General features: G+C 41.8%; 1 protein-coding gene across 2 annotated transcripts in view; it reads right to left on the reverse strand.

Annotated features, from left to right (window-relative positions):
• The window catches only part of LOC125467107 (solute carrier organic anion transporter family member 3A1-like), a 187,504-nt gene extending 161,886 nt beyond the window's left edge, over positions 1–25,618 (reverse strand). Inside the window, exons 1-2 of one of the 2 annotated variants that reach the window (XM_048562526.2) lie at positions 25,446–25,618; positions 6,922–7,387 (exon numbers count right to left, since the gene is read on the reverse strand). In XM_048562526.2, the coding sequence (XP_048418483.1) occupies positions 6,922–7,222 (301 nt within the window). In that variant the 5' untranslated portion in view covers positions 7,223–7,387; positions 25,446–25,618. Of the gene's footprint in view, positions 1–6,921; positions 7,388–24,784 lie in introns of both variants that reach the window. The other variant, XM_048562525.2, reaches the window with a different exon arrangement.
• Positions 25,619–25,845: the final 227 nt, after the last annotated feature.

Raw genomic sequence — 25,845 nt, forward strand, 5'->3', positions numbered from 1 at the left:
TTTCAATCTGGGTCAGCTCAGTGGCTGTGACTCTAAGATGGCAACTTGAATTTCAATAGCCTGCACGTGCAGTTGACTTTCTTCTCCCCTCATTTGAGCAGTGGCCCAGTGACTCATTGGTTAGCACTGCTCCCTCATAGCGCCAGGGACCCAGGTTTATTTGTACCTCAGGTAATTGTCCATGTGGAGTCTGCACATGTCCCTGTGTATGCGTGGGTTTCTGCTGGATGCTCTGGTTTCCTCCCACAGCCCAAAGATGCACAGGTTCGATGGACTGGCCATGGGGAATGCAGGATCACAGGGTAGTGGGGTGGGTATGGGTGGGATGCTCATTGGAGCGAAGATTTGGATTCAATGGTCTAAATGACTACACTACAGGGATTCTATGATTATCTAAGATTGCAGTTCCTCACAGTGGCTCCTTCCAGTTTCTTACCTATCACTCTTGTGAGAATCAGTAGGCTTCTTAAACATAAGGGACTTCAAAGTCAATTCTCATTTCCTACTTATTTGATATCCACACCGCCTGCATTGGATGCCAGATAACAGGGCTACAGGTGGATTTTCCTTCTCTCCGAGCAGGATTGCTGAGGTAGATTCTGGAGGAATGTCACCATCAAACTGGCCGGAACTAACCATGCGATCACAGATGGGAACTGAACTTTCAACCTTCCTGATGAGAGAAGTACACTCCTGGGCACCAGTGGAGTGAAGGAAACATTTCACAAACCTATTCGGTGCTACATGTTTGAAGTTGCAGTACATTCCTATAAAAGCAACTGAGAACACAAAATATCACTAAAGGTTGGCATCAATAAAATTTCTGTTCAGAATCTGAAATTGTAATGACATCCTTAGAGTGATTCAACATTCCACTGAAGAAACATGTAAGGGTGGAAGTTGGGTTGGATAAAGATTAGGATCACAAAAATCACAAAATCTATCTGAATTAAGTTCTAATTTTAAAGTTAAAATAAAATTCTACAAATGTTTAATCATAGAGTTTCAGTGTTGGTGTCCTGTGCAGCTTGTATCTCGGCCGAGCTACGTGTTGGATACATGTAAAGTTCAGCTTATTTATTGCTAATCGTAACAATATATTCTAAACATTACTAACGCTAAGCCACCCTGCCTGGTATATCTGTTTTCCACCGAATATAATATTGAACTAATCTAAAACTCTGCTGCCTGTATTCTAACATGAACCAAGTGCCATATCAACCACCATTCACTGCACAGTGATCAACACTGGCTCCGAACCCACCGGTTCCTTAATTTTAAAACTATCATAAAACAGAGGAGTAGAAATAGATCATTTAGCCTGTCATGTCCACTTTCCCATTCAATGAGATCTTGGCTGATAATCCTCAATTTCAATTTCCCCATAACCGTTGATTCCCTTTCTGATCAACTTTGAATATCCTTAATGACCCAGTCTCAACAGCTTTCTCCGCTAAATAATTCCAGACTCACTGCCCTCAAGGAGATGAAATTCCTCCTCATTCCTAGATACGTTTTCAAATACCTTTCCAAAACTACCCTGTTTTATTTATGAGGCCACCTCCAGCCCTTCAGGGCTGTTCCTTTTCGATTTTGGCCCACTTGTACAATTTTAATCAGGGTGGCTGTGTCTTCAAATGTGTTTTGATAGTGCTTTTGGGAAATGCCTTGTGCTGCTTTACTATGTTAAATATGCAAGACAAATGCAGACTGTGTTCTTGTTGTTGCAATCTTAGTAAAGAGAGGTGCTGGCCTAGTGGTATTATCACTGCACTGTTAATCCAGATACCCAGATATTGTTCTGGCGTCCTGGGTTTGAATCCTGCCACAGCAAATGGTGGAATTTGAATTCAGTAAAAATATCTGGAATTAAGAATCAAATGATCGCTGTGAATCCATTGTCAATTGTCGGAAAAGCCCATCTGGTTCACTGATGCCAGGAAACTCCCATCCTTGCCTGGCCTACATGTGATTCCAGACCCACAGCAATGTGGTTGTCTCTAAACTGCCCTCTGGGTAATAAATGCTGCCTAGCCAGTGATGCCCTCATCCCATTAATGAATTAAAAAGAAGAATTATGGATGTTATAATGGAGAGACAAAGGCTTTCCTACCCTGGACCTTAGTCCCTGGTACCAAAACTGGGATTATGTATGACATTGAATATAGATGGTTATGGATTAGTGATGTTACCAAAGGGATGAGATCAGAGTTGTAAGGAAGGGGTCCCTAGCCATAATTCCCAATTCCGTTGTCCTGGCAAATAAGTGCTCGACGCCAGCCTCAACTTTCAAGATCATTGCCAGTGAGGCTGGAGACACAGAATTCCCTTTCTCTTCGATAAGTGAAGGTGGTTTTTTCCTGATTATGTATGTGCCTCACAAACCAAACCTTGGCCCTGTTAGTTTGGGCCTAGATGATAATCTACTATGCCCTGTTGTATTATTTTGTTGTCGTTGGAAATATTCACATAAACATGGGCTTTGTGCACTTCAGATTAAGTCAGAAAGAATGTGAAACATTCAACAATTATTGCTTACCACAGGTATTAAGAGGATAATGCAGTTGACAGAAAGGTAATTAAATTTGTTGCTGTCCAATGCTTAATTGCAGGTGTGCAAAGATGCAAAAGATAGAACCTCAGAATTTTTAGACGTAGGGAAGGTCAATTTGGCCTAGTACAGTGATTTTTTTTCTTATTTATTTCAATCCCCACCTTCCCTCAATTGCATGAACGTTGTGTGAGAGGAAACAAGAGGTGCTGAGACAGCCAGCAGACTGCTTGACCACGGTTATACTAAAATCAATGTTGATTGTGGCTTCAGCTGAAGTCTTATTTCTTTTTCAATCAATGCCTCCGGTAACATTTATTGATCTGGTCCATCTGAAAGGTCAAGTAAGAGGTTAACCTTTCTCTCATTGAATGACCCAACCAGGAATAAAGATTAATGAGGAATTGTCAGAAAAAAAATCAAAGAAAGATAGAACATAGAACATAGAACTTAGAACAGTACAGCACAGAACAGGCCCTTCAGCCCACCATGTTATGCCGACCATTGATCCCCATGTATGCACCCTCAAATTTCTGTGACCATATGCATGTCCAGCAGTCTCTTAAATGACCCCAATGACCTTGCTTCCACAACTGCTGCTGGCAACGCATTCCATGCTCTCACAACTCTCTGTGTAAAGAACCCGCCTCTGACATCCCCTCTATACTTTCCTCCAACCAGCTTGAAACTATGACCCCTCGTGTTAGCCATTTCTGCCCTGGGAGATAGTCTCTGGCTATCAACTCTATCTATGCCTCTCATTATCTTATATACCTCAATTAGGTCCCCTCTCCTCCTCCTTTTCTCCAATGAAAACAGACCGAGCTCAGTCAACCTCTCTTCATAAGATAAGCCCTCCAGTCCAGGCAGCATCCTGGTAAACCTCCTCTGAACCCTCTCCAAAGCATCCACATCTTTCCTATAATAGGGCAACCAGAACTGGACGCAGTATTCCAAGTGCGGTCTAACCAAAGTTTTATAGAGCTGCAACAAGATCTCACGACTCTTAAACTCAATCCCCCTGTTAATGAAAGCCAAAACACCATATGCTTTCTTAACAACCCTGTCCACTTGGGTGGCCATTTTAAGGGATCTATGTATCTGCACACCAAGATCCCTCTGTTCCTCCACACTGCCAAGAATCCTGTCCTTAATCCTGTACTCAGCTTTCAAATTCGACCTTCCAAAATGCATCACCTCGCATTTATCCAGGTTGAACTCCATCTGCCACCTCTCAGCCCATCTCTGCATCCTGTCAATGTCTCGCTGCAGCCTACAACAGCCCTCTATACTGTCAACGACACCTCCGACCAAATGGAGGGGTGAAAAGAAAGGGAACCAATTAAAAATGGAAAGAACACTCCCAGCAGCTCAGTCAGACCAGTGTATAATTTAGCCCTGCAGACCTTTCTCGAATTTCTTCAATGACATAGGAATGAATTTTCACATGGCCTCCTAGATCTGACTTAGTCACAGCTGAAGAGATGAGCATCCATTTAATTAGCAATATTGCACCAGCTCATGCCCTTCAAACATTGATACACATACAAGATGCAGTGCAACAACTCATCAAGCCTTATTCACCTGTTCCCTGCAAACCCACAACACTTCCCCATCCAAGAAGTACAGAAGCAGTAGATGTATTGCTTGAAAGTACTCCTCGAAGAGATAGCACAGTCCTGACTTATAAGTATCTCATTGTTCCCTCACTGTTCATAGGTTGAAATCCTGAACTCTGTCCCTAACAGCACTATGGGTATGCTAAAACACCAACAACTGCGGTGGTTCAAGAAAGCAGCTCGCCACCATCTTCCAAAAGTCAATTCATGATGGATAATAAATGTTGGTTTTGGCCACATACCCGAATAATGCATCTCACTGGTGCGACGCCCAACAACAGCTTCTTAAAAAATGACCGGAAAGGGATTCCAGCAAGTCCACTTTGATTACAATGATGCCACGCATCATCAATTTTATGATGCTCCTTTGTGCAATGCTGTCACTGAAGCTTGGTCCCAAGTTTTCAACAGTTTGCTTGTTAACATTTCCCAGACCATGGCTTCCTGTTAACTCATTTATCATTGTAAGCAGTACCTTTCCATATAAAGAAATACCTTTACAAATTCAACTTTACTTTTGAGGTTACATTCACTGATCCTGCACCACCAGAGGACAGCCTAGCTCAAAGGGAATTGAATAATTGAGCCTCGGGTGATATCTTCCTGTCACTAATGTCCAATCTACTGAGTACACATCCTCCAGGGGTCATCGGTCAGTCACTTAGCCTATACTACCAGCTGGTCTAAGTTTATGAGGTATTTGCCATGGTGACAGATAAACTTTAATCCTGCTTCAGAACTCAATCCAAACTTGAAATCTTCTGGCAATATGATTTATCTCATCCTTTCTTCCTTTCACAGCATCTGTGAAATTTCCTTTCTGGAAAATGGAAGAAAACCCCAAAATCTCATTAAACACCTCAAAAAAGAGAAGATTGGATTGAGATTAGAAGTAGGGGAATGAATGTGTAATCTGATGGAGTAGGCAACATTTTTCAGAGATTTCAATGGGTGTAAAAGCAAAAATGTTTCCATTTGTGGGAAAGTCCAAAACTAGTAGTCATAAACAAAAGAGAAACACCATTAAATCCAACAGGAAATTTGGAACTGGTTGCTATAATGAATTGTGATGAATGTTACGGATCAGAAAATCACACCAATGAGGTTAGGGGAAAGAAAATGAGAGCACCATCATGCAAAACATAAACACCAGGGAGCAAGATAATAAAGTGTGGAGCTGGATGAACACAGCAGACACAGCAGCATCTCAGGAGCACAAAAGCTGACGTTTCGGGCCTAGACCCTTCATCAGAGAGGGGGATGGGGTGAGGGTTGCGGAATAAATAGGGAGAGAGGGGAAGGCGGACCGAAGATAGAGAGAAAAGAAGATAGTTGGAGAGAGTATAGGTGGGGAGGTAGGGAGGGGATAGGTCAGTCCAGGGAAGACGGACAGGTCAAGGAGGTGGGATGAGGTTAGTAGGTAGGAAATGGAGGTGCGGCTTGGGGTGGGAGGAAGGGATGGGTGAGAGGAAGAACAGGTTAGGGAGGCAGAGACAGGTTGGACTGGTTTTGGGATGCAGTGGGTGGGGGGGAAGAGCTGGGCTGGTTGTGTGGTGCAGTGGGGGGAGGGGACAAACTGGGCTGGTTTTGGGATGCAGTGGGGGAAGGGGAGATTTTGAAGCTGGTGAAGTCCACATTGATACCATTGGGCTTCAGGGTTCTCAAGCAGAATATGAGTTGCTGTTCCTGCAACCTTTGGGTGGCATCATTGTGGCACTGCAGGAGGCCCATGTTGGACATGTCATATAAAGAATGGGAGGGGGAGTGGAAATGGTTTGCGACTGGGAGTTGCAGTTGTTTATTGAGAACCGAATGGAGGTGTTCTGCAAAGTGGTCCCCAAGCCTCCGCTTGGTTTCCCCAATGTAGAGGAAGCCACACCGGGTACAATGGATGCAGTATACCACATTGGCAGATGTGCAGGTGAACATCTGCTTAATATGGAAAGTCATCTTGGGGCCTGGGATAGGGGTGAGGGAGGAGGTGTGGGGGCAAGTGTAGCATTTCCTGCGGTTGCAGGGGAAGGTGCCGAGTGTGGTGGGGTTGGAGGGCAGTGTGGAGCGAACAAGGGAGTCACGGAGAGAGTGGTCTCTCCGGAAAGCAGACAGGGGTGGGGATGGAAAAATGTCTTGGGTGGTGTGGTCGGATTGTAGATGGCGGAAGTGTCGGAGGATGATGAGTTGTATCCGGAGGTTGGTGGGGTAGTGTGTGAGAACGAGGGGGATCCTCTTTGTGTGAGAACGAGGGGGATCTAGGCCCGAAACGTCAGCTTTTGTGCTCCTGAGATGCTGCTGGGCCTGCTGTGTTCATCCAGCCTCACATTTTATTATCTTTGATTCTCCAGCATCTGCAGTTCCCATTATCACTAACACCAGGGAGCAGTCTATTTTTGTAAATTCAACATAAGTCACATGTTTTTATGACAGAAATTTAAAAAGCCAAAATGTACAAATGGAATGCCATAATGATTCAACTGGTCTCAAATTAATATGGTATGAAGTCATGTTAATCTCTTACAGAGCTCCAACTCATTGTTTAAAAGAGGACATGATTCAGAAGACTGTTCTTTAAAATAATAGACTTGTATTTCAACTGAGAAAACTGACTTCATTTCTCAGTTAGGAAGCATCAATATCCCGTGAGCAAAATGAGAGACAGAAGCTTCTACTAATCACTGGTTTCATAAGTACTGCACCAGACAAATATAAAGTAGTTAGAACATCATTAAATTGAATACTTTAGTAATATCTTACCAATGTACAGGGAGGAATCTTTCCTTTGGACATGGTCATCTATGTAAGACACGCCAAGAGGTTGGACTGGAGTAGCACCAATACCCAATAGGACTTGAGCTCCAATTAGTAGAAGGTACATCATGTTAGTAGAAGTCCTGTTCCTGCAGATTATCTTGGCCTCCTGTTCTTGGGTGCTTGCTGATACATTCCCAACACACAGGTCGTGGCCTTCCAGTCCCCAGGGTATCTCCCCAGATTCATACTCGTACTGGTGAGTGAGGAACTCCGGCAGGGCAGAAAGCAAAGCCCCCAGGGCCATTACGATGCCCCCACATCCTATGAGGCGTGGCCTGTGCCCTCTCGCCCCAAAGTAGCTCACAAATAATATCAGGGCTAAATTTCCAATCTCAAAGCTGCTGGCAATAACACCAACGTCAGCGCTCTGTAAGTTAAATCTCCTCTCCAGAGTGGTGAGCACGCTAACCTGCGTAAAGAAACGAGTCCCAGGGTTACACAGAAGTGATCGTTCAACAGCAAGATGTTAAATCAGTCATCATACAATCAGACAAACTCTACATGGCAGGCTAGGCTAAAATAAAAATGAAGCAACCTCCAGCCGACACCTACACATTCCAAATTGCCCTCTGTGGAACTCCATGTAAAATGATGTATGGGATTAAGAGTGAAATTATATTTTTCAGCTGTCTCAATCCAGATTTTTCAACGTCAAAGCCCCCTGCACAAGAATCAGTGATAATCTCACAAAACCCAGGGCCAAAATGGCATCCTAACTGCAGAAAGTGGCAGGCGGCCATCTTGAATGACTACGGTCTTCGGGTCACTGGAGCACTTACAATGTTGTCAGAAACAGAATTAAAATTAAATAATTAATATGCAACTGACATATGTTGGAATGCCCAGCTGTTGTGCCAGGTGGTATAGAGCTGCAAATCTTTCATTTCTCTTGGGGTGTGACTAATGGCCCTGCACTCTGGGCACGCCTTAATGTTAAGGACATGGCTCACCCACACTCCAGTTTTTATGTAAAAGGCACTGGGAATACTTCAATTAATGCCAAATTTACATGAAAACCAGAGATTTTTTTGTAGAGTAAAGTCTCCTTTAAGTCAATTATTGTATTCTAAACAACAATCTCTCTTCCAGAGGAAGAAGAAGGTGAACAGGGCTGCAACTTATGCAATATATAATTTGAAACTATGTTATATTTATGAAAAATTGTTTGGTGGTAAACTTCCCTAATCTGAGAAGGCATCAAGTCAAAATGGACAGATCAGTGGAAATTCAAATAAAGAATTTTGGCAGATTTATTGTTAGGAAGTTGCAGGGTGGTCTCAATACTCCTCACCTTTAGATTCTGTACTTCAACTGGGTCAATAAAGCAGAAAAAACAATATTTTGATACATGGACAGAAACGCGTTCTGATGCTAAGTGCTAAAGTCTCATCCTGTGAAATTGTAAACCTGGAAATCTATTACCATTCCTTCACTGTCATTGCCTTCTGAACAACACTGTGGATGGGCCAACACGTCAAGGGATGCAGTAGTTCAAGAAGACAGCTTGCTATCACCTTCACTGAGGCAATCAGGGATTAGATTAGATTCCCTACAGTGTGGAAACAGGCCCTTTGGCCCAACAAGTCCACACAGCCCCTTGGAGCATCCCACCCAGACCCATCCCCCCATAAACTCCACACCCCTGAACACTATGGGTAATTTAGCATGGCGGATCCACCTAGCCTGCACATTTTTGGACTGTGGGAGGAAACTACACCACCCGGAGGAAACCCACGCAGACACGGGGAGAATGTGTAAACTCCACAAAGTCAGTCACCCGAGCCTGGAATCAAACCTGGGTCCCTGGTGCTGTGAGGCTGCAGTGCTAACCACTGAGACACTGAGCCACTGTGCCACCCCAGATGGGCAGGAATCAATGTCTCCAATGCCACATGTCTGATGAATGAATAAAAAATCTGAGTAATAATCAGAGATTGAGAGTGTGGGGATATTGTGGAGTTGGTGAGGGGAGAATACTCTGAGACCACTGGTCTCTCAGGACAATGACACAGATGACCAAATGGCTTCCCTAGTCTGTGCTTGCTATGGTGATGAACACTATTTTCCTCATGAGGAAAGATTCACAAAGTTAAAGCTTTTATAGTCTGTGAAAAAATGTTGATGAGTATTTGGAGGAGGTTTGGAACAAGTGAGGAACATCACCGATATACTTAAAGAAATAAATGTCACTGATGAAGTAACATATAAGTGCAACTTCAAGAAAAACAAGAATAAAATTTGAGCTGGGGAAAGATGAACAGTTTTTTTTCTATGCTAGTGCTTTCTTATGGTCTGTAAAACTCAGTTCAGAATTTTGGCAAAAGCAGACTTGGCAGTATTTTTAAAAAAGGAAATTGATAAATATCTGAAATGGGCAAATTTGCACAGTCTTTGGTAAATAACTTGTAATGTGAAGTAAATTGTTAGCTTTGCCAAAGAGCCAAATGGTCTTATTCTGTGTTGCAAGGTTCAATTACATTAAAACAAAAATTCTTCTAAACTCAAAGGCTGATAAATGTTTGAAATGATTTATCAGGTTAAATAGTGAATCAGGAAATCCATGAATGTACAAATTAAAGCAACATGCAAGGATGTTGAGTAGCAAAGCAAGAATGACACATGTCATTGGCCCAAATGCCTCTTTCCCATCTTTAAAATTTAATATAATCCTTTAATGATGATTGCCATCATTCAAAGGTCAGACAGCTGAGTGTACCAGTGACTCCAACAGCTCGGGCTAGTATCATAAGCAATGCTAAAAACTAAGAATGAACTTTATCCATCATGGATACGCACATCAGCAAAGGAAATTTAAAATGTAAGTCAAAGTTAAATGCAAAGAATAATTCAGCAAATTTGTAGGCAGCCAGTGTTCAACTGATTTACCAGCATTATCACCTGCTCCCAACCAGAACATCAAAAGAAAACTTTTATCTCTGGGATTGAGATCTTGCTTCTGATGTTCAACCTCAAATATGGCACAAGCTGCATAAAAAATATTATGCAGAAGTGAGATGAAAAGGAATCAAGTGCTTTGCCTTTAAATGTCTCATCAATTAAAGGGCCAATGGGAGCTACAGTGTCAATTCTACATTTAGCTGCTCAGTAGCAGGAATTTCACAAGAGATCTCAGTGCTGTCTTTCATGGATTGTGGAGATAAAACCTTGCTCACCAAAACAATGCTACATTTCTTCCCATGACCTAACAAATCAATCAGATTACAGCAATAACCATTTCATAATTACTTAAACATGATAACTGCAAAGGGAGGAAATTTGTCATTAATTATGTATGTACCTTGGTAGAATGTAGAGCTGCCTTTCACGAACAAGGGTTTTGAATAAATAAACAATTCTGGTTTTAAATTGTCTATGTGAATCAAACATGCCTTTTAAGTAGAACTCAAAGAGCACAAGAAGCTGCTTTTCCATCACCGTAAGCTGTATGAGTTCTGCTGCAAAGAACTACGTAATATTTACAGCACAATATCAGGCTACTCAGCCCAACTGGTCTATACTAGTAGTGATGCTCCATATAAGTCTGGTCCCAGTCTACACTATCTCCCTAACTCCTTCCTTGTCTTTGTTTCTCACTTATTCAGCTTAGTACCTTCCCTTCTACATCCTTATCTGTCTTGAGTCAAGAAGATTTTACTGAATTTGTAATTGGATTTAATAGCAACTTCCTTGCATTTTTCACCCTTTATATAAATAATTAGAAATATCTTCCAAATATTGATGCTATTGAGCATATTTATCATTTAAGGCCCTCTATTAGGTCATCTCCTCAACCTTCCCTTTGCTCAAGATTATTGGATCATATGAAATAGGGACAGAAGTAGACCATTCAGCCCATTGAGGCTGCTTCACCATTCTATAACATCATGACTGATCCAATCATGTCCTTAACACTGCCTTCCTGACTACCATCCATAACCCTTGACCCCCTAATAGATCAAAAATCTGTCTAGCTCAAAGTCTCAAATACATTTAATAATCTAACTTCCACTGGTCCTGGGATAGAGGGATTTCAAGGTCTAATAAGCTTCTGAGAGAGAAAAAAAGTTTGTGTCTCCATCTTAAATGGGAGGGTCATTTAAAAATATTTGATTTTTGGTCTTTTCTGATTGTCTGAAGTTCTTATTTAGGAATTTGTATTCTATACTCTTTTTGTATCATCAGTGCCTCTGTATCTCTTCTGTAAAATGAAGACCAGAATTGTATATTATGTATTATGATAAAAGTAAATTGCACTTTCCAGGAATTATTAATGAGCATCTCCCCATTCTCACCCTCTTCATCCCCCTTCAGTACAAACTTATCTCAAGCTAGGGCTTTGGAGGCAAAAAACATTACGTTCACTTTCTTTTTTCTTTTTATTCATTCATGGGATGAGGACATCACTTTTAGGTAACATTTATTGCCCATCCTCAATTGCCCAGAGTCAACCACATTGCTGTGGGTCTGGAGTCACCTGTAGGCCAGACCAGGTAAGGATGGCAGTTTCCTTCCCCAAAGGACACTAATGAACCAGATGGGTTTTTCTGACAATTGGCAATGGATTCATTATTATCACTAGATCGTTAGTTCCAGATTCCATTGAATTCAAATTCCACAACTACAGTTACCTCAGAACGTTTAAGAAGCAGTTGAATGATGTGATTGAGAGGGTACTGTCCGAATAGTTAAACTGGGTCAGCTAAGTAATCTTCCTTATCATATCCAACTCTTAGTCTATATTGGGATTCAGGTTATTAAAGTTAATACAGTGTGGTCCTTCATTACAGCTGATGGTCAAAGATGTGAACAGACCTGCTATGCATTTCTATTTAAATTCCTGGCAATCTTGGGTTTTAATTCTCCGCTTTAACCTATGGAAGATTTCATATTGCTCTAATAATCACAATTATAGGATTTATAGGAGCAACTTCTGATATCGAGCAAAGGTACTGTTGAACTGCATAATATATAATTAGATTAGCTGATTTCAGATTCTGAAATGTTAAATAGAACGCAAAGGCCATAGGATTGGGTCATTGATCCCAGACATGAGGTAATGGTCTAGCTCAGGGAATTCCAGGCACATGTGGCCTGTATTTTTAGTAAAAAACTTCTTTGGTTCACATTTATTTGGTGTCATCCAATTTTAACATGGAATTCCCTCTCAAAATTTCTTCAATTCTCTACCTAACTTTCTCCTCTTTTAAGGTATTCTCCCAAAACCTCTACCTCTCAGATCAAGCTTTTGGTCGCTTTCCAAAATTTCTGGACTTCATGCACTATCAAATTTTGCAAAGTGCCAGGAGAGTTCTCTCAACTTACAGATAACATAAGTTCCATTTACTGTAACACTTCAATTGGCCTTCCAAAATGCATCACCTCACACTTGTCTGAATTAAACTCCAACTGCACTTTCTCTGCACAACTTTCCAATTGATCTATATCCTGCTGTATCCTTTGACAACATTCTTCAAGATTCACAGCTACATCAATTTTAGTATCATCTGCAACCTTACTAATCAAACTATTTATGGCAATTATGACGGGGCATAATTTTAAGGTGGTTTCAGAAAGGTATAGAGGAGATGTCAGCGGTAGGTTTTTCACACAGAGAGTGGTGGGTGTGTGGAATGTGCTGCCTGCAGCGGTAATGGAGTCAGATACTTTAGAGACTTTTAAGCGACTCTTGGATAAGCACACGGAGGACAGTAAAATGTAGGGTACACAGGGTAGTTTGATCTTAGTAGGATAATAGGTCAGCACAACATCGTGGGTCGAAGGGCCTGTACTGTGCTGTGCTGTTCTATGTTCAAAAGAAAATCATTGTTGATATTTTCCAGGGAGACATGGTTTGGAAATGCGTAGGTGCAGAAAATGACCACCGTGGCCCTTTTGTTCATGTCAAATTTCAAGCATATACTATACTATACTCCAGAGTGTGGATTTTATTAATTCCAGAGCAGGAACTGGAGATAGTATTGGAGAAATGCTAACATTATGGGGACAAAAAAAATTCAATGTACCCTGCAGACCTCTTTACCTGAATGTCAAATGTTTGTTTCCAACTAGTGGATCACCTCTCCAAGATGACTGGAGGGCAAAATTTAGTGTTATTACTCATTTTTAGGGTGTCCTTCAAGCCTTGTACTCCTGAAACTAGCTTAAATAATCTTTCTGTTTACTTTGCTTGCTTCTTTTAATACCTTACAAACATCAAATTTTTCAACAATGTTTTGGATGGGATTCTTGCTAGGCGGTGGTGAGATGTCTATGAATTGGGATTATTGCTTGTTATTGGCTTCATTACCTCACTTATTAATATGCAGTTTGCTATCCTACCTGAAAGATACATAAGAGACCTGAGGGGCAACTTTTCAACACAGAGGGTAGTGCATTCACAGAATGAGCTGCTACAGGAAGTGATGGAGGCTAATACAATTGCAACATTTAAAAGGCATCTGGATGCGTACATGTATAGGAAAGGTTTAGCGAGATATGGGCTAAATCCTGGAAAATGAGAGCAGTTTAATTTAAGATCTCTGGTTGGCATGGATGAGTTGGACTGAAGGGTCTGCCTACATTCTGTATAACTCTGTTTCTCTATGACTCTATTTGAAAGCATGGTAGTGCAGAAGTTCGGTCACCGGACGTCTAATGCAGGGAATACACAGGTTTGTGAGAAGGTTTGTAGTTCGGATTTTTGATGCAGTTGTTGACTTGCTTGCCGAGATGGTAAGTTTGTTCACAGATGTTTAGTCACCATATTAGGTAACATCATTACTGCGCCTCCGATGAAACGGAAGTGTTCTATCCTGCTTGTTAGTTGTGTGTCTCAGTTTGCTGAGGTGGGGTGCGATCACTTCCGGATTTGTGTCTTAGAGGTTAGTTTATGGGGTCCAGCTCTACATGTTTGTTAATGGAGTTCCAGTTTGAATATCTCATGCATGCCTTTGCTTGGCTTGTCTTAGAAGGGCTACGTTGTCCCAGTCGAATTGTTGTCCCTCTTCGTCCATGCATATCAAAATAAATGATAGTTGGTCAGTCTCTTGGTAGCTAGTCGTGTTTATGGATCCTGAAGACTAGTTTCCATCCGGTTTGCCCAAGTGATGTTTTTGGCGGTCTTTGCATTGTATCTTTTAAATAATGTTGGCTCTGGTAGTTGTGCTTATTGGGTCCTATACTCTCACCAGCAGCTGTCGTAGCGTAGCTGTTCATGTCATGTCATGTTATTTACAAGATACTGTGCAAAGACTGCCAAAAACGTTACGTAGGGCAAACTGGAAGGAAACTAGCCTTCAGGATTCATGAAAACCAATTAGCTACCAAGACACATGGCCGACTATCACTCATTTGAATACACATGGACAAAGAGGGACATCAATTCGACTGGGACAATGTAGCTATCCTAGGACAAGCCAAGCAAAGACATGCATATGAATCCCTGGAGCCTGGCACTCAAACCGGAACTCCATTAACAAACATGTAGAGTTAGGCCCCCATATACCAACCACTAAGAAACAAAACTGAAAGTGATGCCACTCACCCCAACAAACTGAGACACATAAATAACAAGTGGGACAGAACACTTACACTTCACTGGAGACGCACTAATGATAGAACATAGGACATAGAACAATACAGCGCAGAACAGGCCCTTCGGCCCTCGATGTTGTGCCGACCTGTGAACTAATCTAAGCCCATCCCCCTACACTATCCCATCATCATCCATATGCTTATCCAAGGACTGTTTAAATGCCCCTAATGTGGCTGAGTTGACTACATTGGCAGGCAGGGCATTCCACGTCCTTACCATTCTCTGAGTAAAGAACCTGCCTCTGACAACTGTCTTAAACCTATCACCCCTCAATTTGTAGCTATGCCCCCTAGTACAAGCTGACGTCATCATCCTCGGAAAAAGACTCTCCCTGTCAGCCCTATCTAATCCTCTGATCATCTTGTATGTCTCTATTAAATCCCCTCTTACCCTTCTTCTCTCCAATGAGAACAGACCCAAGTCCCTCAGCCTTTCTCCATAGGGCCTTCACTCCAGACCAGGCAACATCTTGGTCAATCTCCTCTGCACCTTTTCCAATGCTTTCACATCCTTCCTGTAATGGGGCGACCCGAACTGCACGCAATATTCCAAATGAGGCCGCACTAACATTTTGTACAGTTGCAGCATGACCTCATAGCTCCGGAACTCAATCTCTCTACCAATAAAACCTAACACACTGTAAGCCTTCTTAACAGCACTATCAATCTGGTTGGCAACTTTCAGGGATCTATATACATGGACACCAAGATCCGTCTGCACATCCACACTACCAAGAATCTTTCCATTGACCCAGCATTCTGCCTTCCTATTATTCTTCCCAAAGTGAAGCACCTCACATTTATCCGCATTGAGCTCCATTTGCCACCTTTCAGCCCAATTCTGCAGTTTATCCAAGTGTCCCTGCAACCTGCAACATTCTTCCACACTGTCCACCACTCCACCGACTTTAGTGTCATCTGCAAACTTACTAACCAATCCACCTATGCCTGCGTCCAAGTCATTTATAAAAATGACAAACAGCAGTGGTCCCAAAACAGATCCTTGAGGCACACCACTAGTAACCGGACTCGAGGCTGAATATTTTTCATCAACCACCACTCGTTGCCTTCTTACAGAAAGCCAGTTTCTAATCCAAACTGCTAAATCTCCCTCAATCCCATGCCTTTGTATATTGTCCAAATGATGTTACCTAATACAATGACTAAATGTCTGTGAACAAGCTTACCAGCTCGGTGAGCAAGCCCAACAACCACAGCAAATACACGGTTAAACTTGCAGCTTGCTAACTGGAACTCGGTTTTAAAAATGTTACTATCTAACCCTGAAATTTCTTCGTCCATGTTTCCCAATGGACCGCAATTTTACCAACAATTTCAGAAGGCAGCACCACATCTTTCGTTAATTCAGATTGCGGGCATTTATGATTCTTTTCTCTTCTGTTTTGGAGCCTTGAATGCATCAGCTCACATAATTAGACTGTAACTGATACCAGCAGAGATTTATAACTAAATAAAAATGAAAGTGCACCTCCAAGGATGGCAGTGACCCATATCTTGATCTGTTTTCATCTTACATTAGGGCAATCGATAACATTTCATTTCAACTGTGTAAATAGAGCAAACAGGGAGCAAACAGAATTTGTCTGTGGTTTGTCTCAGAAGTGATATTAAAATAAGTGAACCAAAAGGTCTTGAGTTTGATCCTTGACTTGTAATGATTCCATCAACTGTGGAAGGAAAGGAAACTTGTGGCCGTAATACATGTGAGGGCGACGAATAAGGCAATCAATACAGTGTATAGCTGGAAGAACATAACAGGTCAGGCAGCATCAGAGGAGCAAGGGAGTTGATGTTTCACATTGGCACCCTTCATCAGATTTCCTGATGAAGGTCCCGACCCAAGACGTTGACTCTCCACCCCTGATGCTGCATGACCTGCTGTGTTTCTCCAGCTCCACGTTGTATTGATTCCGAATCCAGCAGCTGTATCTATTGCCATCTCTGAGGAATAAGGTAGTGTGGAGTAGCCTTAAAAGAAAGGCTTGCAATTCTTTAGCAATTTGTACAGTCACTGGATGTCTCAATGTGCCTTGTAGGAAATTATGTGCTTTTTGAAGTGCATTCACGGATATAATATTAGAAACACAGCAGCCAATTTGCACCCAGCAAGCTCCCTCAGACAACAATATAATGATGGCAAAATAGGCTATTTTGAGGTGCTGATTTGAATGAATTGATAAAGTGAAGTTGTATCTGATAAATGTCTCTAACCTGTTGGCAACAAAATGATGCAGAACAATCTTTATCAATCTCCAGAACCAAAGTGCCATGGAAGTATTATTTATCGAGTTTTGAGAAGATTTGTAGCTCAGGTTGAGGTTCCAGATGTGAGTTTGCTCGCTGAGCTGGATGGTTCGTTTTCAGACGTTTCACCACCATTCTAGGTAACATCATCAGTGAGCCTCCAGTGAAGCGCTGGTGTTATGTTTCGCTTTCTATTTATGTGTTTAGGTTTCCTTGGGTTGGTGATGTCATTTCCTGTGTTGATGTCATTTCCTGTGTTGGTGATGTCATTTCCTGTTCTTTTTCTCAGAGGATGGTAGATTGGCTCCAAGTCAATGTGTTTGTTGATGGAGTTCCGGTTGGAATGCCATGCTTCTAGGAATTCTCGTGCGTGTCTCTGTTTGGCTTGTCCTAGGATGGGATGTGTTGTCCCAATCAAAGTGGTGTCCTTCCTCATCTGTATGTAAGGATACTAGTGATAGTGGGTCACGTCTTTTTGTGGCTAGTTGATGTTCATGTATCCTGGTGGCTAGCTTTCTGCCTGTTTGTCCAATGTCCTAAACACATAAATAGAAAGCGGAACATAACTCTAGCGCTTCACCGGAGGCTGACTGATGATGTAACCTAGAATGGTGACGAAACGTCTGAAAACGAACCTTCCAGCTCAACGAGCAAACTTACATCCAGAAGTATTATTTATTTTTAATATGACTATTCAAAAATTGGGCATAAGATGAGTTCTAGATTGCAACAAGAAGTAAGTCAGAGATAATAGGAACTGCAGATGCTGGAGAATCTGAGATAACAAGATATGGAGCTGGGTGGACACAGCAGACCAAGCAGCATCTTAGGAGCAGGAAAGCAGGAAATCAGGAAATCGGGAAAGAAGTAAGTCGGGACTTGAACCCTGCCCCAAACAGCACCAAGTAGTCACCTTCGCACAATACAATGCAGCCACGCACCAAGAAATTTTCAATAAAAATGTGATCTCCACTGCGTAGAAAGATAAGTATGGCCATTGCCTGAATAGTCCACTCTCTCCAAGTTCCCTCCCTAGTCATACATTGACTTGAACCTTTACATCTCTTGCTCCATCTATCTTGTATCAAATTTGGGAACTTCTGATCAAACAGTACTATGAAAGACCCTTCATCACATAGAAGATTCTACCCATCACCACTTTCTAAAGAGCACCCCTTTCATAAGGTTTGGCCAACAAAAGTTTATGGGACCAAGGCACATACGTACAGTTGAAGTATGGAGTTCAAACAGCAGAATAGATTTGAGGGATTGAATCCCCAACCCTTTCCATGTGATCCTAACTAGGTTTGGACATACTAGGAACTAGAAACACACATATTTCAAGAATGAACTCAATAAAAGCTGTAAGATAATGAAATGTGAGGCTGGATGAACACAGCAGGCCCAGCAGCATCTCAGGAGCACAAAAGCTGACGTTTTGGGCCTAGACCCTTCATCAGAGTGGGGGATGGGGTGAGGGTTCTGGAATAAATAGGGAGAGAGGAGGAGGCGGACTGAAGATGGAGAGAACCACAGCCACCTCAATAAAAGCTGTGATCAGGTAATAAAAAGCTTTATCTTTATGAACCTGTGGGTTAGAAAAGGGGGTCTGCATGAAATCAGAGCCTGAGAAGGCGAGATAAGATGAAAATTCAGCAATTTGTAGAAATGTGAAGCATGAATAGTTCACGGCGTCGATGCTTTGTGGAAAATGTTGCCAAACACTTGAATTTGCTGAATGAAGACAGATGAATTGTGTCACACCACCAGTCTATTGCTAAATAATGTGAGCTGTAGTGCAGTGGTATGTTGCCCTACTTCTGGCTCAAGGTTCAGGTTCAAATCCCAAACTGCTCCAGAGGTGTGTCACAGCATCTCTAAACATGATGACTTTACAGAAAAGGCACAAATAATGTGGTAGTGCCCACAGAGTGCAGCAAAATAATATTCTCTTTCTCTCGCTGCGGGGGAGAAAGTTTTAGGGGTTAGTGGGAGCAGCAATAACCGCGAGCACTGAATAGTTAAGATTACATTTCTAGTGTTGATTTACTCCAGATTTGCAATTTTCAGTCTGAAGCACTCGGTAGGAGTGCACTGAAAATTATATTTGTCGTGATAATTTTAAATAGTTGTTAATCCCAACATATTGTCTGTTTTCAAAACAGAGTTGATTAAAATCATTTGAAAAGTTGCATTTTGACTCTGGTAGTTGTGACTAGGACCAAATCATGATTTAATTGTTCATGATTTTATAGAACAAAGCAGAAGCTAATTCTCTTAAACTGCAGCCTTGAGCCAATGTGTATTTACAGCTGACAGTCAATCACTAAAAAGATAGAAACAGGAATAAATATTGAATAAATATTGCTGCAAAAATAAATAATTTTTCCCTTACTGTATCACAGGACTCTGCCTGGGAACCATACATTTGAAGAATAGATCACCAGTGATTGACACCGGAAGTAATTCACCAAACAATTACCCCAAGAGGCAGTGTCACAGTTTCAAGGACTGTCCAATGTTTTTCTTTGCTTGATATCAACAATTAGTAACGTGAGAATAATCATGAATAGCATTTGCCATCTTGAATCTTTTTTAAAAAACCTGTACTCTGCCTTAATGAATCTGATGAAGAAACTCTTGAAAGATGATAGTGACTGATGACTGATGCCCAGAAGTAACATTGTCTCATTTAAATGCGTCGCTGTTATAATTCCTGTACACTCAGTCTACCAGCACAATTCTGCAGCAATCTGTTGCAACTCTGATGTTAATTCAACCAGTTCACCTTCTCATTGATTTGAATGGAGTCAGGACCATAACCACTAGCTGCTCACCCGTTTCAGCGAGGGAGCTAACAGAGACAGTATCCTGTATCAGGAGAATTTTGTGTCCTAATTTCCAGTCAGCCTTAATGTCATGGATACATATTTTCTGTAGGTTCCAACCCATTTAATCAATTTTGTTGCTGTTTAGTCATAGGAAACAAACATAGTTTCAGCTAATTTTTTTAGACGTCTTCTGATCTTTTAAAAGTCAACTTGATTGAATGGATTGGGATGGATCACTGCTCCAATTCTATGCTGCTTGTGACCACATTGCTTTCATTGGGCCAGAATTTGCTATTAAATAAATGGCTAATTTGATGACCTATTTCGTATCAATGTAAAAGTTCTCAAGCAACGTGTATCAACGAAATCAAAGCTTAGAATTGTAAATTGTATGTTTGGATGATTTTCATAAACAATACACAAATAAGCCCTTGGTAGAACAACAGTCATTCCCAAGCCAATACTACAGGATGCTACAAAACAAAAAAGCTCTCAATAATAGAATATTACACCGTCTATGAATGGGAAGTGTTTAGAGGGATATGGGCCAAATTGCTGGCAAATGGGACTAGATTAATTTAGGCTATCTGCTCTGTATGGATGAATTGGATTGAAGGGCCTGTTTCTGTGCTGTACATTTCTATGACTCTATGACATTTTTTGCAATGTGTCTATTACATAATGGATCAATGCTCCAGTAAAACCAGTATATTAATTTTCAAGTGTTGCTGTTTTTCTACGTGGTTTTCTCTCTGGATTGTTCAATTGAGTAGATTATTTGACATGCCGAGAAGAACCTAGTGCACCAAAATCCATCCTCTAGTGCGCTGGCGGTCTTGGCCAATCTTTTGTTGGAGATAGCCAGACTGCTAGACCATCATTAGTTATGAACAGAAATCCACAAACATTGGCAATGCTTCACTGTTCATTTATTAAGAACACAAGTGCTGATTCAGAGGCAACTCAGCACTCTCCATTCATCAGAAAAATCGACATGCAATATTGGTAGTGAAATTCAGTCAGTTTTTGGTATCTCTTTTCACTGCAGCACTCTCCCAAAAACTTTCACCACCTGGACTTCTGTGTTTTTTTTGTGAAAGCTAGAAGGTAATAAAGACTCTCATTTGATTACGAGAATTTCATGAGCTAGTGCTTTGTTGGTACCAGATTTGCCTGAAACATAGGAAAAAGTGTAGGGCATTCAGCCTCTTGATGCCGTTTTACAATTCAATTATATTAACTTCAACTAGAGTACTGTGTGCAATTCTGGTCATCTCATTACAGGAAGGATGTAATTCTACTAAAGGGGCTATGGAGTAGATTTACAAGGATCTTGCCAGGACTCGAAAATTGTAGCTATGAGGGAAAATTGGATGGAATCTAAGGGGAACTTTGTTTGAGATGTACAAGTTTGTAAAGGGCTTGGATAGAATGGATTGGCAGGGAGGTAAGTGACTAGGGGCTGTAGATTTAAAGTGATTGGCGGAAAGGTTAGAGGGGAATTGAGAAAAGTTTTTATAATCCTAAGCATCGTGAGATCTGGAACTCCCTGCCTGAAAAGGGTGGCAGAAACCCTCATCTCCTTTACAAGGTATTTGGATATGCACCTGAAGTGCCTCGATCTGCTACACACTATATGGTGGGAAAGGATATGAGGCTGGGTGGTCCATCTTTTGGCTGGCGCAGAACAATTGGCTAAGGGACCTCTTTCTGTACCAGGTACACACCGTAAGTTTGTATGGCAGGTCTGTGCCCAAATTCCACTCACTGCCTTTGCTCCATTTCCTTCGACATCCTCACCTAACAAACTCAAATGATCTCAGACTTAACTTTTTTTAAATTCACACAATTTTCATATTCTTTTTGGAAGTGAGTTGCAGATTTCATCTATTCATCATGTGAAATGATGCTGCTGAATTCACTTGTAAATGGTCTCCTTGCTTTTAAGACTGTGTTCTTTTTATGGATACATCCGTCAGTCGGAGTAACTGCTCTGTATCTATCCTATTGATTCCACGAATCAATTTAAATAAGTCGCAACTGCAAGAGAGGAGAAAACATTCAAGCAATTGCCTCATAAATTAACCCTTTGAGACCTGCTATTGTTCTGGTGAATCCATGCTGAACACACTATCAAAGGCAATATGGAGGCTTGGTGCCTGAAAGCAGGACTCCAGGCAGAGCCTTGCCAAGACATTGGAACCATCATCACCTCACTTCCAAATCCAAGCTCCTTAAGATAAGTCTTTGTGTGTTCACAATAACCAGGTCTTATTGGGACAGCATCTGTCCTCATTAACTTGCCTTGAGCTGCATCTGATTACTATGTGCACAATATTTACAATTGGCAAAAGAATCTATGGTGATACGAGAGAACATTGTTTTGTGTGCTGAACAGTTATGATCTGGAATGCATTGCCCAAAACGGTGGCAAATTCAGTTATGGCTTTTGAAAAGGAATTAGATCAACTCTTGAAGGGGAAAATATTGCAGGGCTATAGGGAACGGGTTGATGAGTCAGGCTCAATGAGGGGCATTTGCTCAGAGCCAACACAGATCTGAGAGGCCAAATGGCCTCCTCCTGTGCTGTAACTTTCCAAGATTCATGATTCACAAAAGTCATAGCCCTCAGAGAAAATCAGCAAATTCTGCAAATGAACATCCAAAAAACTGCTTTGTGTTTCAGGGATGATCTTGGGCCAGAACTGATGGTGATGAACAGTGAAACCTAAAATCTTCAAACATTAGCTGAGGTTTTCTGATTCTGACCTATGCTAGAAGTGCAGGCTTGGGAACAGTATTTCCCAATCTGTGTGTTGAAGTGAATGCATATAGAGTCTCACACTGTGGTGAAATGTGAAGAAGTTATTTGTAACTTGGTCAGTTTTAATGATTTACAAGGCGCTGAGCTTCCAAAAGGACTTTATTCTTCGCTTAAAGTGCAAAGATTTTCAGGATAATAAAGAACAAGAGGCTGGGACTTTACTGTTAGGTCTTTCAGAAGGTTGGTATAGGCATGATGTCCCATCTAGCTTACTTGTATTTCAATGATTCAATGACTGTAATTCTAAGCTGAGTACTTTAAGTACAATGGCTACTGGATGGTGCAGTGAATTGAAGTTCACTTTTCATCTCTTGGCATCTCTTGGTCTTGGACAGTACTTCCAACACCACTCTTGCTGAGATTAAGGATAGCGTGGGAATCTTTCTGATTTGCACATGTCAGGCAGGACCATCAGCCAGTAAGAGAAGCACAAAGCAAATAGATTTCTTTGATAATCAGTGTGGAGCTGGATGAACACAGCAGGCCAGGCAGTATCAGAGGAGCAGGAAAGCTGATGTTTCGGGTCTGGACCCTTCTTTAGAAAATGAAAAGGCTCCAGACCCAAAACGTCAGCTTTCCTGCTACTCTGATGCTGCCTGGCCTGCAGTGTTCATCCAGCTCCATATCTTGTTATCTCAGGCTCCAGCATCAGCAGTTCCTACTATCTCTGAGATTTCCTTGAACTTCCTACAGTTTATATTGAGCATGATAGCATCATGTTTTCCTTTGCATTAGGAGTAGACACATTACCCAAACATACATCTGCTAATGATAAGCCCTGCAGCATCTCTCCACAACAGCTGTATAAAGTGATCTTTCTGTGCATAAATCTGCACTGAAAACAAAAGTTCATAGCCAAGGGAAATTATCAATCTTGATAAAGAAAAATTTATTTATCATGAAAAGACCTGCTGGGTGCATTTGGAGGAATAAGCAAAGTACAACATAAAGGCTAATTGCTAATTACCACCTCCTCACTGGTGACTGCTTCCATTTTTTAATGCAGGGTTCTGATTAGTTCAGAGTAAATGGGAGGCCAACATTAGGCTAGAACATTGCTAAATGCAATAGCTTTAAGCTGGTGTCACATTTTGAGATGCAAAAATTAATAACTGGTCTCTAATTCTGCTGCCAGGATGAAGCAGACAAACTTAGACAAAAGTGAATACCCTTCATGTATCTCCAGAACAGCTTCCACAGAGAGATGGACACAGTGGCAGACAATAAAAGGTACACACAGAAAGACAGGGAGAAGCAAAGGAAAAGCAGAAAAGTGGAAAGGCAGAAACAGGGACAGCAAGAAAGACATGAACAGGGACAGTCAGGCAAACAGGCTCATAACAATCTGAACACAAAGTTGGTGAATGACCCTGACGCAATCTGAATATTTGGCCCTTCTCCCAGTGTATATTGCGAACTGAGGCAAGGCAAACAGAGAGCAAGATTGAACAAACTGATGAAACACAATCCTGAGACCCTACTTAGTAAGTGATTGATAATAGTTATGCAAGAGTCCCCAGCAACCACTGTATGTTTCCATAGAAACAGCAATCTATCATGTTTTAGCTCATGGTTATTCTGATTCTTTGTTCCAAAATGCTTGTGCTTCTGCACGTATGTAAACACGCATGTATTTAGCTAGTGCACATACGCATGGAGGCTTTAACTGTAATACATATCCACACACAAATACAGTAACAATCTGCTAGAATCACATTTCCAACACGAGGTGAAGTAAATCAGTTCTGCCTCTCCGCTCACTGCAGTAACGCACTGGGAACAAAATGACTTAAAATCAAATTTCCATGCATTCGTATAAATTATGGGAGGGGGCGGTGGTGGGGTGAATCTATGTGAAAGGTATTATATAGAAACCAGATAGATAATACAATCAGAAGCTTCATGTCTTATCAATCACTGAAGTGCAACACAGGCGGGCTAATAATAGGATTTAACTGCAGTCCACACATAAATAATATATCCAATTATTGCAGAGGTCAATTTCTGTCCACATTTTTTTACTATAGTGAAAACTTATCATTTAATTTCCATCTGGACACGGCCAGTGACCTCAGCTGATTAATGCAAATTGACAGGGTACTGGATGCATTTACAAAATCCGTATTTGCCTAGGAAATGCGTAACATGTACATCGTAAATCACACTGCGGTGTATTTACAGTCTCAAAGTCTCAGCCAAGATTAACTTGGTAAGAAAATTGGAATTAAATGGTTCGTTAATATCCGGCTTTAATCAGTAAAGATTCAGTGGAAAAGTACTAGATTCGCCTTACCAGGTAAGCCCCCACGGTTCCCTGTGCCAGCATCAGCGCGCACTCTGATACCAGGAAGATTTTGATGTTGGAAAAACAGGATTTCTTCTCGTCTCGCTGGACGTTACTGGCGCCGCTGTTCCGCGGTTGTCCGCTCTGCATTCTTTCTTCTTTACCTTCTGTGCCTCCCCCTCAGCCAGACAGAGACACAGAAACACACACACACACACACACACACACACAGGTGTAGGAGTTGTCAGCCTAGACCCTGTTTCTATCTCACCATCCTCCTTGTCTTCAGCAAGACACGCTCCAGCACTCTGCTCCTCATCACTGTCCTCATCAGTCCAGTTCCCATTGTCACCTCAGTCAGGACCTCCCACCCTCCTGTGTTTGAGTGAGCAGCAGACTGGACGCTCTCTTCCTCAGGAACGATCCCTTTTTTTCTCACTTAGCCCTTCCCCGGGGGGGGCTAAAGCGTCTCGCATTGACGGCGAGAGCACCGGCGTTTTGACAGCCCAGCGGCAGGCCGTTGGGCTGGCTCATTCTAGACTGCTTTTCCACTGGAAGCTGGGGATAGATCGGCCGTCAGGCTCCATCACTGCTCCTTAATCCTCCAATCCACACACACACACACACAGACAATTGTCGCTGCAGCCCAGCAAACAGATAAAACATTCACCTGTAAGACGAGTGTTCTGTGCGACAGGGGAAGTTCTCTTGTGTGATAAATGCCCGTATAGAGAGGACAGCTTTCTCCTCTCTACCCTCCTCCGACACAGACAGGGAGTGTGTATGTGTTTGTGTGTGTGTGTGTGTGTGTGTGTGTGAGAGAGAGAGAGAGAGAGAGAGAGACGGAGAGAGGCAGAGATAGAGACAGGGGAAAACGACTGTGGTTAAAGATGCACTCTTTTAAACACACACACACACACACACACACACACGCCTTGTTATAATCCTGGTTCCTGGTCTGGTCTAATCGAGGTTTGACACCAAAGATTTGCACATTCCTCAAAGACAGCAGCATTCAAATCTGCAACTGCGATAAAGATAGTGCAGACGATTATTCAACTATTAATTCG

This window comes from Stegostoma tigrinum, chromosome 33 (assembly GCF_030684315.1).
Source record: "Stegostoma tigrinum isolate sSteTig4 chromosome 33, sSteTig4.hap1, whole genome shotgun sequence".
Lineage (NCBI taxonomy): Eukaryota > Metazoa > Chordata > Chondrichthyes > Orectolobiformes > Stegostomatidae > Stegostoma > Stegostoma tigrinum.